The sequence below is a fragment of the Dipodomys merriami genome, unplaced genomic scaffold, assembly GCF_024711535.1.
Source record: "Dipodomys merriami isolate MVZ:Mamm:240054 unplaced genomic scaffold, mDipMer1.0.p SCAF_20, whole genome shotgun sequence".
Lineage (NCBI taxonomy): Eukaryota > Metazoa > Chordata > Mammalia > Rodentia > Heteromyidae > Dipodomys > Dipodomys merriami.
Window position 1 is genome coordinate 8,252,307 of NW_027203382.1, and position 15,291 is coordinate 8,267,597.

A 15,291-nucleotide genomic window follows, 5' to 3' on the forward strand; every position below is an offset into this window, starting at 1 on the left:
ACTCTTTAGTAGACATAATAGCATAGTATCTAGAGCCCTGCCCACCTAATAGAACTGTGGCTCAAGTGGTAGAGTGGCAGCCTTGTGCAAAAAAGCTAAGGGCAGCACGTAGACCCTAAGTTCAAGCTCCAGTGTCAGCACTTTAAAAAAAGTAGCTTAATATTATGAAAGGTATCTTTTTTATTTATTTTATTTTATTTTTGCCAGTTGTGGGGCTTGAACTCTGGGCCTGGGCGCTATCCCTCAGCTCTTCATTCAAGGTGAGCACTCTACCACTTGAACAACAGCGCCACTTGCAGTTTTCTAGTGGTTTATTGGAGATAAGAGCCTCATGGACTTTCTTTGAACCGTGATTCTCAGATCTCATCCTCCATAGTAGCTAGGATTACAGGCATGAGCCACTGACACCCGGCGTAAGTTATCTTTTAAAATATGACTTTTTTCCAGTCTCCGTCATGAAAAAACCTAAAACCTTTTTTGAGTATTCCTGATATATTTTTAAATTTTTGGATTAGGGATGCTCAGCTCATACAAATTTCAAAATTAGGAGCAACTTGGAATTTTGAAACACTATCCCAGATGTTTAAGTAAAAGATCCTCTACCTGTACTAATACTATTTAATATGTTTTCATAATTTTAATACTTAGTCACAATAATGAAAGAACAGAGCCAGAATATCTATAAAAAGATAAATATAGCTGAATTAGTTATTTTTGCATAATTTATCCAACATTTATATTCTCTGTAGGTAAAGAATATAAATGACCAGTGCTTAACCTGTGAATTCTTCATCAGTTTTTTTTAACATCTGATTGCTTTGAGATAAAATTGTAATAAATATTGAGAGAGCAGATTTCAGTACCTAGAAAACTTTTAAAAAGGAATTGCTTTAAATTCTAAAAGATATCAGAAAATTATGTAGTCATTGCTACCTGATTTTTTCCAATGAGAACAAGCTTTTCTTCATCTAAAGATGGCTAAAATTGTTGTTTAGAAGTAAAAGTTTCTCATGAGACCAAGAAGATGTTCCTTGTTGGTGATACTGTTCTTGAATTTATCTTCAATTCTTTCATTCAGTTTCACAGTCAGAAAACTAAGGGAATCTATTTACCAAAACGGGCCAACTTTGTATCAAATCTCTAAAGTAAGGCACTGTGCATTTAGGTTTTTCTTAGATATCTATTTCAGATTTCAGAGACAGTCAACTTTCCAAGGACACAACCAATAGAATAAAAACAACAAAAAAGATTTACTCGGAGAGCTCATTTTTTAAATTAAATGATAGATTATGAAAAGATTGAATTTTAAGCCACTGAATTCATAAGAATTCAATGGTTTCTTTAAAAAAAAGAGCTCTGAACACAGAATACATAATACACTTTAAATTAGATGGTAATTATAATATTCTTTTCTGATATTTTGGATGAATTTGTTAAAAACAGACTAAAATACATGTTGCTTATTCACTAGTCTGGAAGAGTACAAAATGAAGGAAGAATTGTGAACTGGAAGCTGATTTTGCATGGGACCTCTTCCCAGCCAGAGCATATGAAACAGCCCCGTGTGTACACATCCTACAACACTGTTCAGAATGACAGACGAGGAGTGGAGAAGATGGTGGACATAGGAGAGGTCTGTGTGGCTCTACAATTTGCATGCTCTCTGTTGAAATCTCCTAGTCAATGTGTGAGTGAGGGTGCATCAAACATTCTGGCAGGTAAGGATGAGATATTCATGTGGAGGAAGGATGTGGTAGTGGTAAGCTCTATTTCCCCCGTGGATGAAACTGTCTTCTTCATTTTTGTTCTTTAATTGAGAATTTATTCATGGTAGCTGATAAATTGAAGATTATTAATTCCTAACATGAATTTTATCATTTGTGATTAAGCAAATTATAAAGAAAGCTCTTTACTCATAATAACATATGCCTAATATTTGTATGGCACTTATATTTAAGCATTTTCCACATTGTCTCAGCTTACCCTATATCTTTGTAACCTAGGAAGAATAGACATTAGTGTGCCCATTTTACAGAAAGAATGCCAATGCTCAGGCAACCAAACCATGTAGGCTTCTCTTTAGGGATTATTGTTTAGCAATTAGCACTTTACTGACACAATTTGTCACCACTAAAGGGAGCTGTTCACTCACTGGTGGCTCACTCTTCCCATCATAGCTACTCAAGAGGCTGAGATTTGTTGATCATGGTTCAGAGCCAGTCAAAGTCCACTGGAATCATAGGTTCTCTTATAAAGTTTTAGAGGCTGGTGAACATAAGCCATTCATGCTCTCGAGTCTCAGGAGCTGCTACTTTCTCTTCTATCAGTAGATAAAACTTACTAGAAATCTTTCTTTATCCCCAGTAACTGGCACTATGCTTCAAATGTGCCTCAAATCTACCGTTCCTCAAATGATAGGTTTTCAGAATTTCCAAAATGGCCTCCCTTGAATAGGTTGAGCTCTGTCCTGCATGTTTTAGAAGGTACAGAACCATAGTATTTACTCAAAAAACATAGAGGCTATTTTTTACTAGAAAGAAACCAACTCTAGACTCTGGACAAAATTTTATTCTGGCCAAATTTATGTTCTGCGAATCAGCTTCCCTCCTGAACCTGAATGCAAAGGGCCTCTGCTCCACAACACCAAAAATGGGTTAATCTTTTTGAGTATTTCTCTCGTTTTGATTTCTTCAAAGGAATTAATAGGAACCTTACATTATTAAAATACTGAAATACAGCCAGCCCTTCAAATTCATGGGCTCTCTATTTTGAACTCAACCAAGTACAGATAAAAAATAGTTGGAAAGGGGCTGGGAAGTTGGCTCAGTGGTAGAGCGCTTGCCTTTCATGCCTGAGGCCCTGGGTTTGATTCCTCAGCACCACATAAGCAAAAAGCAAAAAGCCGGAAGTGGTGCTGTGGCTCAAGTGGTAGATCACTAGCCTTGAGCTGAAGAGCTGAGGGACAGTGCTCAGGCCCAAAGTTCAGGCCCCACAACTGGACCAAAAAATAAAAATAGTTGGAAAAATGTGTCTTTACTGAATGTGTGTAAGCTTTTTCCTTCCTATTGTTACCTAACTAATACAGTACTATTTACATTATATCAGATATTATATTCACTCTAAAGATGATTAAATTGTACAAGAAAATACGTGTAAAACAAAAGTATAAAAGCAACCACAGATCTTGGTATCTAAAGAAAGTCATGGGGAACAACTGTTTTTCCCATAATAGTTAACAAAAAGCCACTTTCCTGATCTCACCAGTTCCTTTCCATCTAGTCCAGCACATCTGTCTCTCCCCTACGCTCTTTTTACAATTCAGTAGCTTCTCAAAGAGCAACAAGCCTCTAGAAAGCTGCCACTGTACCCAGCCACTAGTTGGTGCATTATACATGAATTGGTGAATATTGAATAGCATCTTCTTCCCAAGGATTCCACCATAGCAGTGAAGGAAACAAATATACAGTAAGCACTCACCCATGTGTTCCGATCAGCTTTCAAAAACATCACAAGTGGAGGCATTCTAACTCTTACTTTACAGGAAATTTACAAGCACATTAAAATAGTTGCCAAAGGTACAATAGAACATGGAACGATGAGAACTGAAACAAGCCTGTGTGATTCCAAGCCTTGTGCTTTTGGGCTCCTCTGCTCTCCAAGTTGCCCCTCAAGGGATATTCAGGGTTTGTTCTAAGGGTTACAGCTGTCTTGCTCTGCTGTAAATAATGTAAACCCTTTGTTGACAACATTCTGTATTTTAGGAGAAACCTACAGAAAAGAACCTGGGTGAGAATGCTCTGGTTTCCAAAAGCCCCAGCAGCAGTGCGGGGGGCACAAGAGATCAGCCAGCAGAAGCAGCCCCTTCTGAGGCCATGTTGCGACTCCTACAAAATGCATTCAGCAAAACCTCACCACCGAAGCAATCACCAAAGAAGACTCCAAGTGCAAAGCTCAATATCCCTTACGAAAATTTTTATGAAGCTCTGGAAAAGCTGAACAAACCTTCCCAGCTTAAAGACTCCGAGGACAGTCTGTACAACGACTATGTTGATGTTTTCTATAACAGGAAACCTTATAAGCACAGAGATGACCGACTGCTGCAAGCCTTAGTGGACATTCTAAGTGAGGAAAATTAAGTGGATGGTCCCAAGTTGGAAATATTCACACATCTTCTTTTTCTTTAGATTATTTTTTTGTTTTGGCCTAGATCTGGAGTGGTTGTGTTGGTATTGTCCCATACTTAAAAACATCTTTTGTGCTGCTTTTTCTTTTTCTCTGCAAACTGTACTTTGAAAAGCAATGAACTCCAATAGGACATCCAACTTCCAAAATTGATCCCAGCTCTTTAAAAACATGTCTTCCCTGCCTACACATGTGAAGTGTTTTGTCCTTTCCGCAGTCATCATTGACGTAGGATGTCTATGTCCCATTAGAATGACCTCCTGAATCCACATTTCATTTCTCACAAGAAATGGAAAAACCTGAAAGATCCATTAATTTGAAAATGTAATTTAAAAGATGAAGGAGGAAGAAAACTGTCTATAGCTTCTTTCCTCTTTGCCATGTTTTTTTTTTCCCTTAAATTTTGATGCCAAAGAAATACTTGCAAAGTATCCAATGTGAAAGTTCACAAGGAGTCCCATTCTCTAGGTATTCCAAAGTACTACTCATTGCAGGAGTGACAATCTGGTCCTTAGAGAAAAAGCTTGGACTATTTAGATCTACAAACTGATCTTGAAATCTGTGTTATCTGGCTAGAGACCTCAGAGAATCTAAAGGTAGCTATGATTCACACTATTTACTCTGTCTTCCTCTATTTTTCCCTTCTTCCTTGTTTGGCTTCTTAGCTAAAAACTCAATATTGAGATAACTAATTCATAGCACTGACTCAGAAAAAAAAAACTTACACTTAGGCTCAGGAAATTCTTAGTCATAAATTTGTTTAGCTACCTTTATCTTTAGAACCAATCTAACAAGAGAAAAATATTCCTGATGGCAAGAAACAATGCCAGTTACTTTTTCTTAATTGTATTCATGAGAACAGATTGTTCTGGACTTTAGCAACTGAATATTCATCCTTGGGTACAACAGGATCTTTTCTAATCTGATAGCTGATGGCATCCTTTTCGTATCAAATTGCTTCCATGTTTCAAATCAGAAAACTGACTTTATTTGTCCCTCCAATAGATTTTATTTTGTTTAAAGTATGCTTTTAGGATTGAGGGTTAGAAATGATTGAAAATGTGAGATATAACATAAAACTTGATCCCTAGAGCTATCTTCCCTGATGGCAACATTAGATTTGAAGTCCAGGTCCCTTGGTCTGCTTCACACTATGTATGACCACTATATTCATGACTGGTCTGTATAAATAGGCATGTGATTTTGTCCACTCCAGCACTAAATGAATATGTACATAGTGTAAATAGATTAAGTAAAAGACTATCCTAAACTTCTTTCAAGCAGGCTCTGTCATTAATAATTTATGAATTTGCTATGATTAAATAATTTATCTTTATAAGCAAAAACATATTTTAGATGCTGAAAATATCTTTGAGATCTACTTTGAATTATTCACTTGATCTCATCTCACCTGGATGTTCATTTCTGCTATTCATGAATCGCCAGCTCCTTGGCTTCTCTTTCTTAATATGGCAATGAACTCTCCAGCCACCCACAAAGCTGACATCTACAAGTGAGTTTCAGATTTCAAATCTTCCATAAAATTTGAACATGATTGATAAGGCCACAAGGCCACGTGTTTATTTACTTTGACTTCGGGTGTAGCCCCTTGAAGTTGTAGAGAACCAGGTTATCTCCAGAGAAATGCCCAGGAAGCCTAGAAGTTTTGCAGTAACACTTTGTCCTGTTTTCACATATTATTTGATATAAAGTGTTAGATAGTATTTTGACTATCTGAATATTTAAGCATACCCAAAAGTATTAAAACTGAACAGGATCTAAGAGTTATTAAATTTCAATGAAAACCTTTTACCCAGAGAAGCCAATGAGTAGAGATAAATGACAGAGTTGGAGTTAAAAACCCATCTCTTTCCTGCTCTTAATCTGCTGACTATATGGAGCTTTTTAAAATCCTTCCTGCCTTTTCACGTTTAAACCCAAACCAGATCATTGGATTATAACCAAAGGTTCATTCTAGAGAAGCTTTAATATTTAGATAAAAATTATGTTTGAATGTTTCCAACCTGGAGTATATTGTTCAGTCATAAAATATTTTTGTCGGTCTTTCTTAGTGCCTATGTGGATTTTTTGTGAAAATGTTAAAGCAGAAGATTATATCATAGTTCCCTTGGAATTTTAAGCTCTATTTTCTTTACAGGTATTTATAATGTACCAATGCTTTTATCAAACAGAATTTTGAAAGGCATAATAAATTATATTAAAGAACTAAATGTTTTCGTGAGAGTAAGAAAGTTTCAGCCAATAAAATATTTTTTGAAAGGCATGTTCCTCTGTCAATGAAAATACTATATATACATATATGTATGTGCTATGATATTGAAAGTGATGTTTGTCTAATATTCTAATACAATTAATAACTGAGCTTACCATTTGTGGTCCTAGCATTTATAAGGGAACTCCCAATACACTTGGTGGATTAATCAGACTATGTAAAATATGCTTTTAAGTCAGAAGAATAAATGTTTTCTCACTATAGAAAAAAGAAAAAAATTCATGTCTCCAACAAAAATAGGATCTGCCTTCTTTCTGTGTTCCCCAAATGGATAATAAAAACGAAAAGTAGAAGGTTTGTATTAAAAAGCTAATTATATCTCCTTTAGGAAAATAGGCTTTCCAGGAGGCAAATTACAAAGCTACATGAATAAGGCATGTTTCATTTGTCCTTCCTAGCCAGACTTTCACTCTCTTAACAAAAAAAGGTTCTGTGACTGAGCCTTAACTGAAGTGTTATGGGGAAAAAAGAGAACCAAATTAAAGGGACTTACATCTTAAAAGAGAAATCATTTGCCACAGTTCAGGAAACATTAGGTTTGTAGGCCAAAGAAAAGCAGCCAAGCATTAAATTCTTCCCAGAGGTTCTGCCTTCAGAAGCCCTGAGGCCTTGCTTTGATCTCCTGTCTTCAGGCTGCTCTTCTCTCCTGCACCAAACCTCCAGCCTGAAATTTCTACCCACAAACAGAATTTCTACCAGAGTCTTACCTTTCTACCTGTGACAAATGGGTTTTTCCCCAGAATCCATTCCTTTATCCCAAATTAGTCATCCAGGTGAACTAGAATAATCATTCAGAATTCCCAAAGGATGTTCTAATTGAACTTTATCATCCAAGTCTAGGCACCTCCCAAGTCTTCTTATCAGGATAGGTTAGAGTCATACCTGTATGCTATCTATCTATCCATCTTTCTCTTTATCTGTCTATCTCCATCTATATCTATATCTTGACCTGTCTGTCAATCACCTATATCATATATCATCTATATATACATCATCTATTTACATATATCATCTATTATCACTATCATTCACATTTATGATGTTTTGTCATTTATACACACAAATTATTATTATGCTCAAAAAATTAACTTACATATCCCTTCACTTACTTATCTCTTTGTTGTTGGTGATGGAGCTTGAACTCTGGGCATGGGCACTGTCCCTAGCTTTTCAGCTCTACCACTTGAGTCACAGTGCTAGTTCCAGTTTTCTGGTGATTAATTGGACATAAGAGTGTCAAGGACTTTCCTGCCAAGACTGGCTTTGATCCTCAGATCTCTGCCTCCTGAGTAGCTAGAAATACAAGTGTGAGCCACTGGCGCCCAGCCACTTACATATCTTTTTATACCTTTTGTCATAAGAGCAAATTTACAAAATATAATAAATAAATGGTTTTGAGCTTTTGTTCTTGTGGTATATTTTAACACTCTCAAGTTACTCATTTTATATAACCACAGTTTTGAATCCTTGGACCTACATCTTACCATTTATTTTCCCTTTCTTTCTCTTGTAACTACAGTTCAATTCTCTTTGACTTTTTTATATAAATGAGGTGATACAATATTTTTCTTTCTGTGTGACACTTCTTTTGCTTATAATGAATCATTATGTGTTGTAAATGGCAGAATCCCCAGTTTCTAAAACTGAGTAATATTTTGCTATATACAGACATATATACATAGATACCTAAAAATACATTATTATACAGATGCATACTGCACTATCTCACATTCTTTGTGTGTGCCTATGTGTGTGTGTGTTGTGTGTGTATAAGTGTGTAACAAGTACTGAGTCTTAAACTCAGGGCTTCATGCTCTCATTAGGCATTTTCATTCACAGCTGGCACAGTACCACTTGAGTTATACCTTCACTTCTGTCTTTTTGCTGGCTAATTAGAGATGAGTTTTTTTTCTGATGGCTCTTCATGGGCTAGCTTCAAACTTCAATCCTCAGATCTCAGTCTTCTAATTAGCTAGGATTATAGGTAAGTGACCCAGTATCTCACATTCTTTGATCCATTCATCCATTCATGGTCTTTGTTTCCTTTTTACATTTATTTATTTAGTTGCCAGTCCTGGGGCTTGAACTCAGGGTCTGGGCACTATCCCTGAGCTTTTGCTCAAGGCTAGCATTGTATCACTTGAGCCACAGAGCCAATTTTGGCTTTGTTTGTTTGTTTGTTTATGTGGTACTGAGGAATCAAACATCGAACTCAGGACTTCATGCATGCAAAGCAAGCACTCTACCACTAAACCACATTCCCAGCCCTTAATGTGCTTTTGAAAACTATTGGATTGTGTGTGGACTATGTATAGGCTGAGAATGCACAAAACACACACAAATCCAAAGCAAAGATAAAATTTTACCTTTGCTACAAAATTAAACCAATAAAGAAAGAGGTGATTATTTTCCTGTTTCATAATTTGCAAGGTTATAGTGTTATTAGAAATGATAGACTGTGTTATTCATTCTGCTCCTTTTAACTTGTGGGACGAGAATATTTTCCCTGAACAACTGATGTTGATTTTTGCCATGTGATTTACTTTGGCCCCTAAAATATTAGTCAACGTGAACCAACAGAGCCTTTAGATGTGCTGTTACAGTTAGGCTTTGCTCTTACTTGGCAGCAACTCAGTGTGGGGCAACTTGTATGCCCCTGATAGCTACTGATCCTTCAGCCTACTTTCCAGAACAAATGTAATGGAATAGACCTAAACCAAGTCCACATTCCAGAACCAAGCTCAATCCTGCCATTTCATAGCATGAAAGCATGCAGCAAAGATGCCTTGTTGAATACAGGCTAAACTAAATTTTTTCCTTTGATGGTCAACTTGTGGGGATAGGAATAAATACCTCTGTAAGCCACTGAGTCTTGGGGGGCAGTTTGTGTAACAAAATCGATAAAATATGTTAATTAATTCATTCTATCACCAATATAACACTTTTCAAATTGTGTCTTCTTGATCCCAGATGTTCTGGGACAAACTAGCTCTAGACTATGAGTACCACCTCCCTCCCCCACTCTCCCACAAGGTCCAAAGACACCAAGGAATGAGAGGGAGATAGATGTAGGATTGTGCAAAAGGCAATTTTGGAGGGGACTTGTGGTCCTGGACAGCAGCAAGTCTACTTAAATACCCACAATTTGGGTGAAAAAGAGGAATTGATACATAAGGGGAAAAAAGTGACTTCATCTTAATTAGAATGTACCCAGTTTATTTTAGGCTAATATGAAAGAAGTAGCCACATCCTGTACTCAGAGTCCAGTTATAAAATACCACCTATAACTCTATTTCTAGTTTGCTGGAAAACTGTATAGGAAAAATTAGCTAGGGTTACTTTGGGGACAGTCATGGTAATTGCAACTCAAAATGGTGGCAGTTATGTCAAGCTGAATCCATTCACCAAAATATGAAGCAAAAAAGAAAAGATCCTGTATTTAACCACTCATCTCTTACTATGATCCCATAAGTAAGCAGAGACTTTGCCAAACATTGAAACTCTCATTTTCAAACACCTGGCTTTGCTAAGTTACTCTTCAGAGTACAGCTCTGGATAATGACATGTATTTTGGAGGTGATATCAAGAAGTAACTAACACATACCCCTAAAGTAACATGGAAATACTGATTAATATTAGTAAACCACATAGAGCATCCAGAAAGCTGAAATGGATATTTCAGATGATACTACTAGTAGAAGACAATTTGGAACAAACTGTGGCCACCCTTACCCTTCCTCTATCCAGTGCTTTGGTATTTCTTCTACAAATGTCGGAAGTTTGGTGTAATTTTAGGATGAGAAGAAAGCATTGAGTGACAAAGATCAAGTTCTTGCCATTTATTAGAAAGGCAACTTTTTTTTGGTGTGGGGCTTGAACTCTGGCCCTAGGTGCTGTCCCTTAGCTCTTCAGCTCAAGGCAAGTGCTCTACCACTTGAGGCACGGCTCCACTTCTAGTTTTCTGGTGGTTAATTGGAGGAGTCCCACCAACTTTCCTGCTGGGCTGGCTTTGAACCACAATCCTCAGATCTCAGCCTCCTGAGTTGGTAGGATTACAGTAGCTAGAAAGCCAACTTTTAACAAAGAGAAATTCTGGTATTTAAAAAAAACAAAGGCCAGGCCTATAATCCTAACTACTCAGGAGGCTGGGATCTGAGGATCCCAGTTCAAAGCCAGCCCGGGCAGGAAAGTCCTTAAGACTCTTATGTCCAATTAACCACCAGAAAACTGAGAGTGGTTCTGTGGCTCAAGTGGTAGAATACTAGCCTTGAGCTGAAGAGATCAGAGATAACAAACAGGTCCAGAATTCAAGCCCCATGATGACAAAAAAAAAAAAAAAGGTACTTTTTCTCACTTGAGATTTTGGCTAGAAACTTGTACACACTGCTTGTATGTTGCTACATAAAGATACTTTGCAAGCATTATTCTCTCATCAATGTAGTGACAAGAAAAACACAGTAGCCATTATACATCTATCATTTTCATGCTATTTCTCCAGAGAAGCAGAGACTACGCTCCTCATTCTTCTACCATGTGTGTAACATACAGTCAATTTGCATGGAATGCCACAGTGCACCTTGGTCTCCTCTATCTGTATAAGCTCATTGAATCTTTACTTGAAGGAATGACTTCAGTGCAAAAGGTATTCTTTTTATTTTTAATTTTATTTTATTTGTGAACATACTGTACAGAGGGGTTACAATTACATGGGCAAGATAATGCATACATTTCTTACCAAGCATTGCAGCCTCCTCCTTTGTTTACCCTTCACCTCCCTTCCCAGCCTCCCCCCTCCCCCACACCCAATCCTGCCCCCACCCCGTTCACCCCCAACTGACATTGTAAAGCTACTTTTTGACATGACAATTTGTACTTCTCATTGTTGCAACAGGTCCACCTGAATCCTTAAATGACTTGTTTTCCCCATCTCCTCCATAAGTTGTACTGACATCAAATATATTGAAAGCGGGGGTTATACTGCGGGGGAGGGACATACAAAGCAACAAAGAAATAAACTTATAAATGCGTTAGAAACACATGGATGGAAGAAAAAAAATTAAAATACCTATCTAAGGATTCATTTTCTTAACATCACATTATCTGACTTTTTCCGCTTGACTCATACATATACTAGATATTGCAAATAAGGGAAACCATGGGAACTGTGTTTCTTTGTGCCTGGCTTACTTCACTTAATATAATTTTTTCCATTTCCTAACAAATGGGGCAATGTCATTCTTTCTGATGGAGGCATAGAATTCCATTGTGTAAATATACCACATTTTCTTGATCCATTCATCTACTGAAGGGCATCTGGGTTGGTTCCATATCTTAGCTATGGTAAATAATGCTGCAATAAACATAGTTGTGCTGGTAGCTTTAGTGTGGTCTTGTTTGTAAACATTTGGGTAAATGTCCAAAAGTGGGATTGCTGGGTCATAGGGGAGGTCTATGTGGAGTCTTTTGAGGAACCTCCATACTGCTTTCCAAAGTGGTTGAACAAGTTTACATTCCCACCAACAATGAAGTAAGGTTCCTTTCTGTCCACATCCCCTCCAGCATCTGTTGTTGTTAGAGTTCTTGATTTTTGCCGTTCTAACTGGAGTGAGGTGATATCTCAATGTTGTTTTGATTTGCATTTCTTTTATGGCTAGGGATGTTGAACATTTCTTCATGTGTCTATTGGCCATCCTTCTTTCTTCTTCAGAGAAGCTTCTCTTTAAGTCTTTAGCCCACTTATTTATTGGGCAGTTGTTTCTTTGAGGATTTGTTGTTGGGGGGTTTAATTTTTTGAGTTCCAAGTATATATATATATATATATATATATATATATATTTTTTTTTTTTTTTTTTTTTTTTTTTGTCGGTCGTGGGGCTTGAACTCTGGGCCTGGGCTTTGTCCCTTAGCTCTTCAGCTCAAGGCGAGCACTCTACCACTTGAGCCACAGCGCCACTTCCGGTTTTCTGGTGGTTTATTGGAGATAGGAGACTCAAGGTCTCTCCTGCCCGGGCTGGCTTTGAACCGCGATCCTCAGATCTCAGCCTCCTGAGTAGCTAGGATTACAGGCGTGAGCCACCAGCACCCGGCTCCAAGAATATTTTAGATATGAGACCCTTGTCCGTTGTATGGATAGTAAAGATCTTCTCCCAATACGTGGGCTTTCTATTGATCTTGCTAGCTATGTCATTTGTCCTGCATAAGCTCTGCAACTTCATGCAATCCCATTTGTCCAACCTTTCTTTGATTTGTTGTGTTTCCCGGTCTCTAGTCAGAAAATTTTGGCCTGAGCTAAGGAGACCTAGGGTTTCTCCTATTCCATCCTGTAATGTTTTCAGAGTGTCTGCTTTGAGTTCAAGGTCTTTGATCCATTTGGAGTTGATTCTGGTGCAGGGTGATATATAAGGATCTAGCTTTAGTTTTCTACATGTAGTTAACCAATTTTGCCAGCACCATTTACTGAAGAGGCTGTCTTTCTTCCATTCTATTGTTTTAGCTTCCTTATCGAAGATTAGATGGCTATAGGTCTGTGGGTTCATTTCTGGGTTTTCAATTCTATTCCATTGGTCCTGAGGTCTGTTCTTATGCCAATACCAAGCTGTTTTGATTACTATGGCTTTATAGTAGAGTTTGAAATTTGGTATTGATATTCCTCCAGCAGTGTTCTTTCTGTTGAGGAGCGTTTTTGCTATTCGGGGTCTTTTATTGTTCCATATGAATTTTTGGATTGCCTCTTCTATTTCCTTGAAGAATGAGGTTGGAATTTTGATAAGTATCGCGTTGAATTTGTAGATAGCCTTGGGAAGTATTGCCATTTTCACGATGTTAATCTTTCCAATCCAGGAGCATGGGAGGTTTTGCCATTTTTTAAGTTCGGTGTTGATTTCCTTTCTCAAGATTTTAAAGTTTTCATCATAGAGGTCCTTCACTGCTTTGGTTAAGTTAATTCCTAGGTATTTTATTTTTTGTGGGACTATTACAAATGGAGTTGCTTTCCTAATTTCAGCCACACTTTTCTCATTGTTGGCATACAGAAAAGCCATTGATTTTGGGGGGTTAATTTTATAACCTGCTACTTTGCCAAAGTTTTGAATCAGCTTGAGTAATTTGGGAGTGGAGTCTATGGGATTCTTTAAATACAAGATCATGTCATCTGCAAAGAGGGAGAGTTTTATTTCTTCTTTCCCTATTTGGATCCCCTTTATGTCTGCATGTTTTCTTATTGCTGTAGCTAGGCATTCTAATACTAGATTGAAGAGAAGTGGAGAGAGTGGGCATCCTCGTCTTGTTCCTGAGTTAAGAGGAAACGGATTTAGTTTTTCACCATTGAGTATAATGCTGGCTGTAGGTTTGTCATATACAGCCTTTATTGTATTGAGGAATGTTCCATGGATTCCTAATTTTTCCAAAACCTTCATCATAAAGGGGTGTTGGATCTTGTCAAATGCTTTTTCTGCATCTATTGAGATAACCATGTGGTTCTTATTCTTGCGCCTGTTGATATGATGAATAATATTAATTGATTTGCGTATATTGAACCAGCTTTGCATCCCTGAAATGAATCCTGTTTGATCGTGGTGTATGATTTTTTGGATGAATTGTTGAAGTCGATTGGCCAAAATTTTGTTGAGAAGTTTTGCATCAATGTTCATCAAAGAAATGGGTCTATAGTTCTCTTTCTTTGATGACTCACTGCCTGGTTTTGGGATGAGGGTTATGATGGCTTCATAGAATGTGTTCGGTAGTGAGCTTTCTCTTTCAATTTCATTGAAGAGTTGGAGGAGTATTGGTGTGAGCTCTGCTTTGAAGGCCTTGTAAAATTCTGCTGTAAAACCATCTGGTCCTGGACTTTTCTTAGCTGGGAGGTCTCTTATTGCTGTTTCTATTTCAGTGCTTGATATGGGCCTGTTAAGATAGTTTAACTCATCTTGGTTTAGTTTTGGCATGTCAATATTTGCTAGGAAAAGGTCCATTTCTGTCAAGTTCTCAAACTTATTAGCATAAAGTATTGAGAAGTATTCCTTTATAATGTTTCTGAATCTTGGTTGTTTCCGTGGTGATGTTTCCATTCTCATCTCTGAGTTTTAATTTGAGTGTGTTCTCTTCTTTTTCTGATAAGATTTGCTAAGGGTCTGTCAATTTTGTTAAGTTTTTCAAAGAACCAACTCTTTGTTTTGTTGATTCTTTCTATAGTTTTTTTGGATTCTAATTCATTTAATTCTGATTTAATTTTGATTATTTCTTTCCATCTACTGGATTGGGGTTTATCTTGCTGCTCTTTTTCAAGGAGGTTTAGATGTGTCATTAAATTGTTAGTTTCACATCTCTCCAATTTGTTGATGTAGGAGCTCAGAGCTATAAACTTGCCTCTGAGTACTGCCTTTACTGTGTCCCAGAGGAGCTGGTAATTTGTGTGTTCATTTTTGTTGAATAGCATGAACATTTGAATTTCCTTTCTAATCTCTTCCATGACCTACTCATGATTCAGCAATGTGTTGTTCAGCCTCCAGACTTTCTTTGGTGGCTTTTGGTGTTGAGTTCTAATTTTATTCCCTTGTGGTCAGAGAGGATGCAAGGTATAACTTCAATGTTTCTGAACTTAGACAAGTTTGCTTTGTGGCCTAAAATGTGGTCTATTTTAGAAAATGTTCCATGTGCTGCTGAGAAAAATGTGTATTCTGATGCTGCTGGGTGAAATGTTTGGTAGATGTCTGTTAAGTCTAGTTGATCTATGCAGCTGTTTAGATCTGCGGTTTCTCTGTTGAGTTTTTGCCGAGTTGATCTATCTAGTGGTGTGAGTGTTGAGTTAAAATCCCCAA

General features: G+C 37.3%; 1 protein-coding gene across 1 annotated transcript in view; it reads left to right on the forward strand.

Annotated features, from left to right (window-relative positions):
- The window catches only part of Pcsk1 (proprotein convertase subtilisin/kexin type 1), a 43,303-nt gene extending 38,934 nt beyond the window's left edge, over positions 1-4,369 (forward strand). The window contains exons 13-14 of the mRNA XM_070031041.1: positions 1,472-1,633; positions 3,762-4,369. Of these exons, the coding sequence (XP_069887142.1) occupies positions 1,472-1,633; positions 3,762-4,136 (537 nt within the window). The 3' untranslated portion in view covers positions 4,137-4,369. The remainder of the gene's footprint in view (positions 1-1,471; positions 1,634-3,761) is intronic.
- Positions 4,370-15,291: the final 10,922 nt, after the last annotated feature.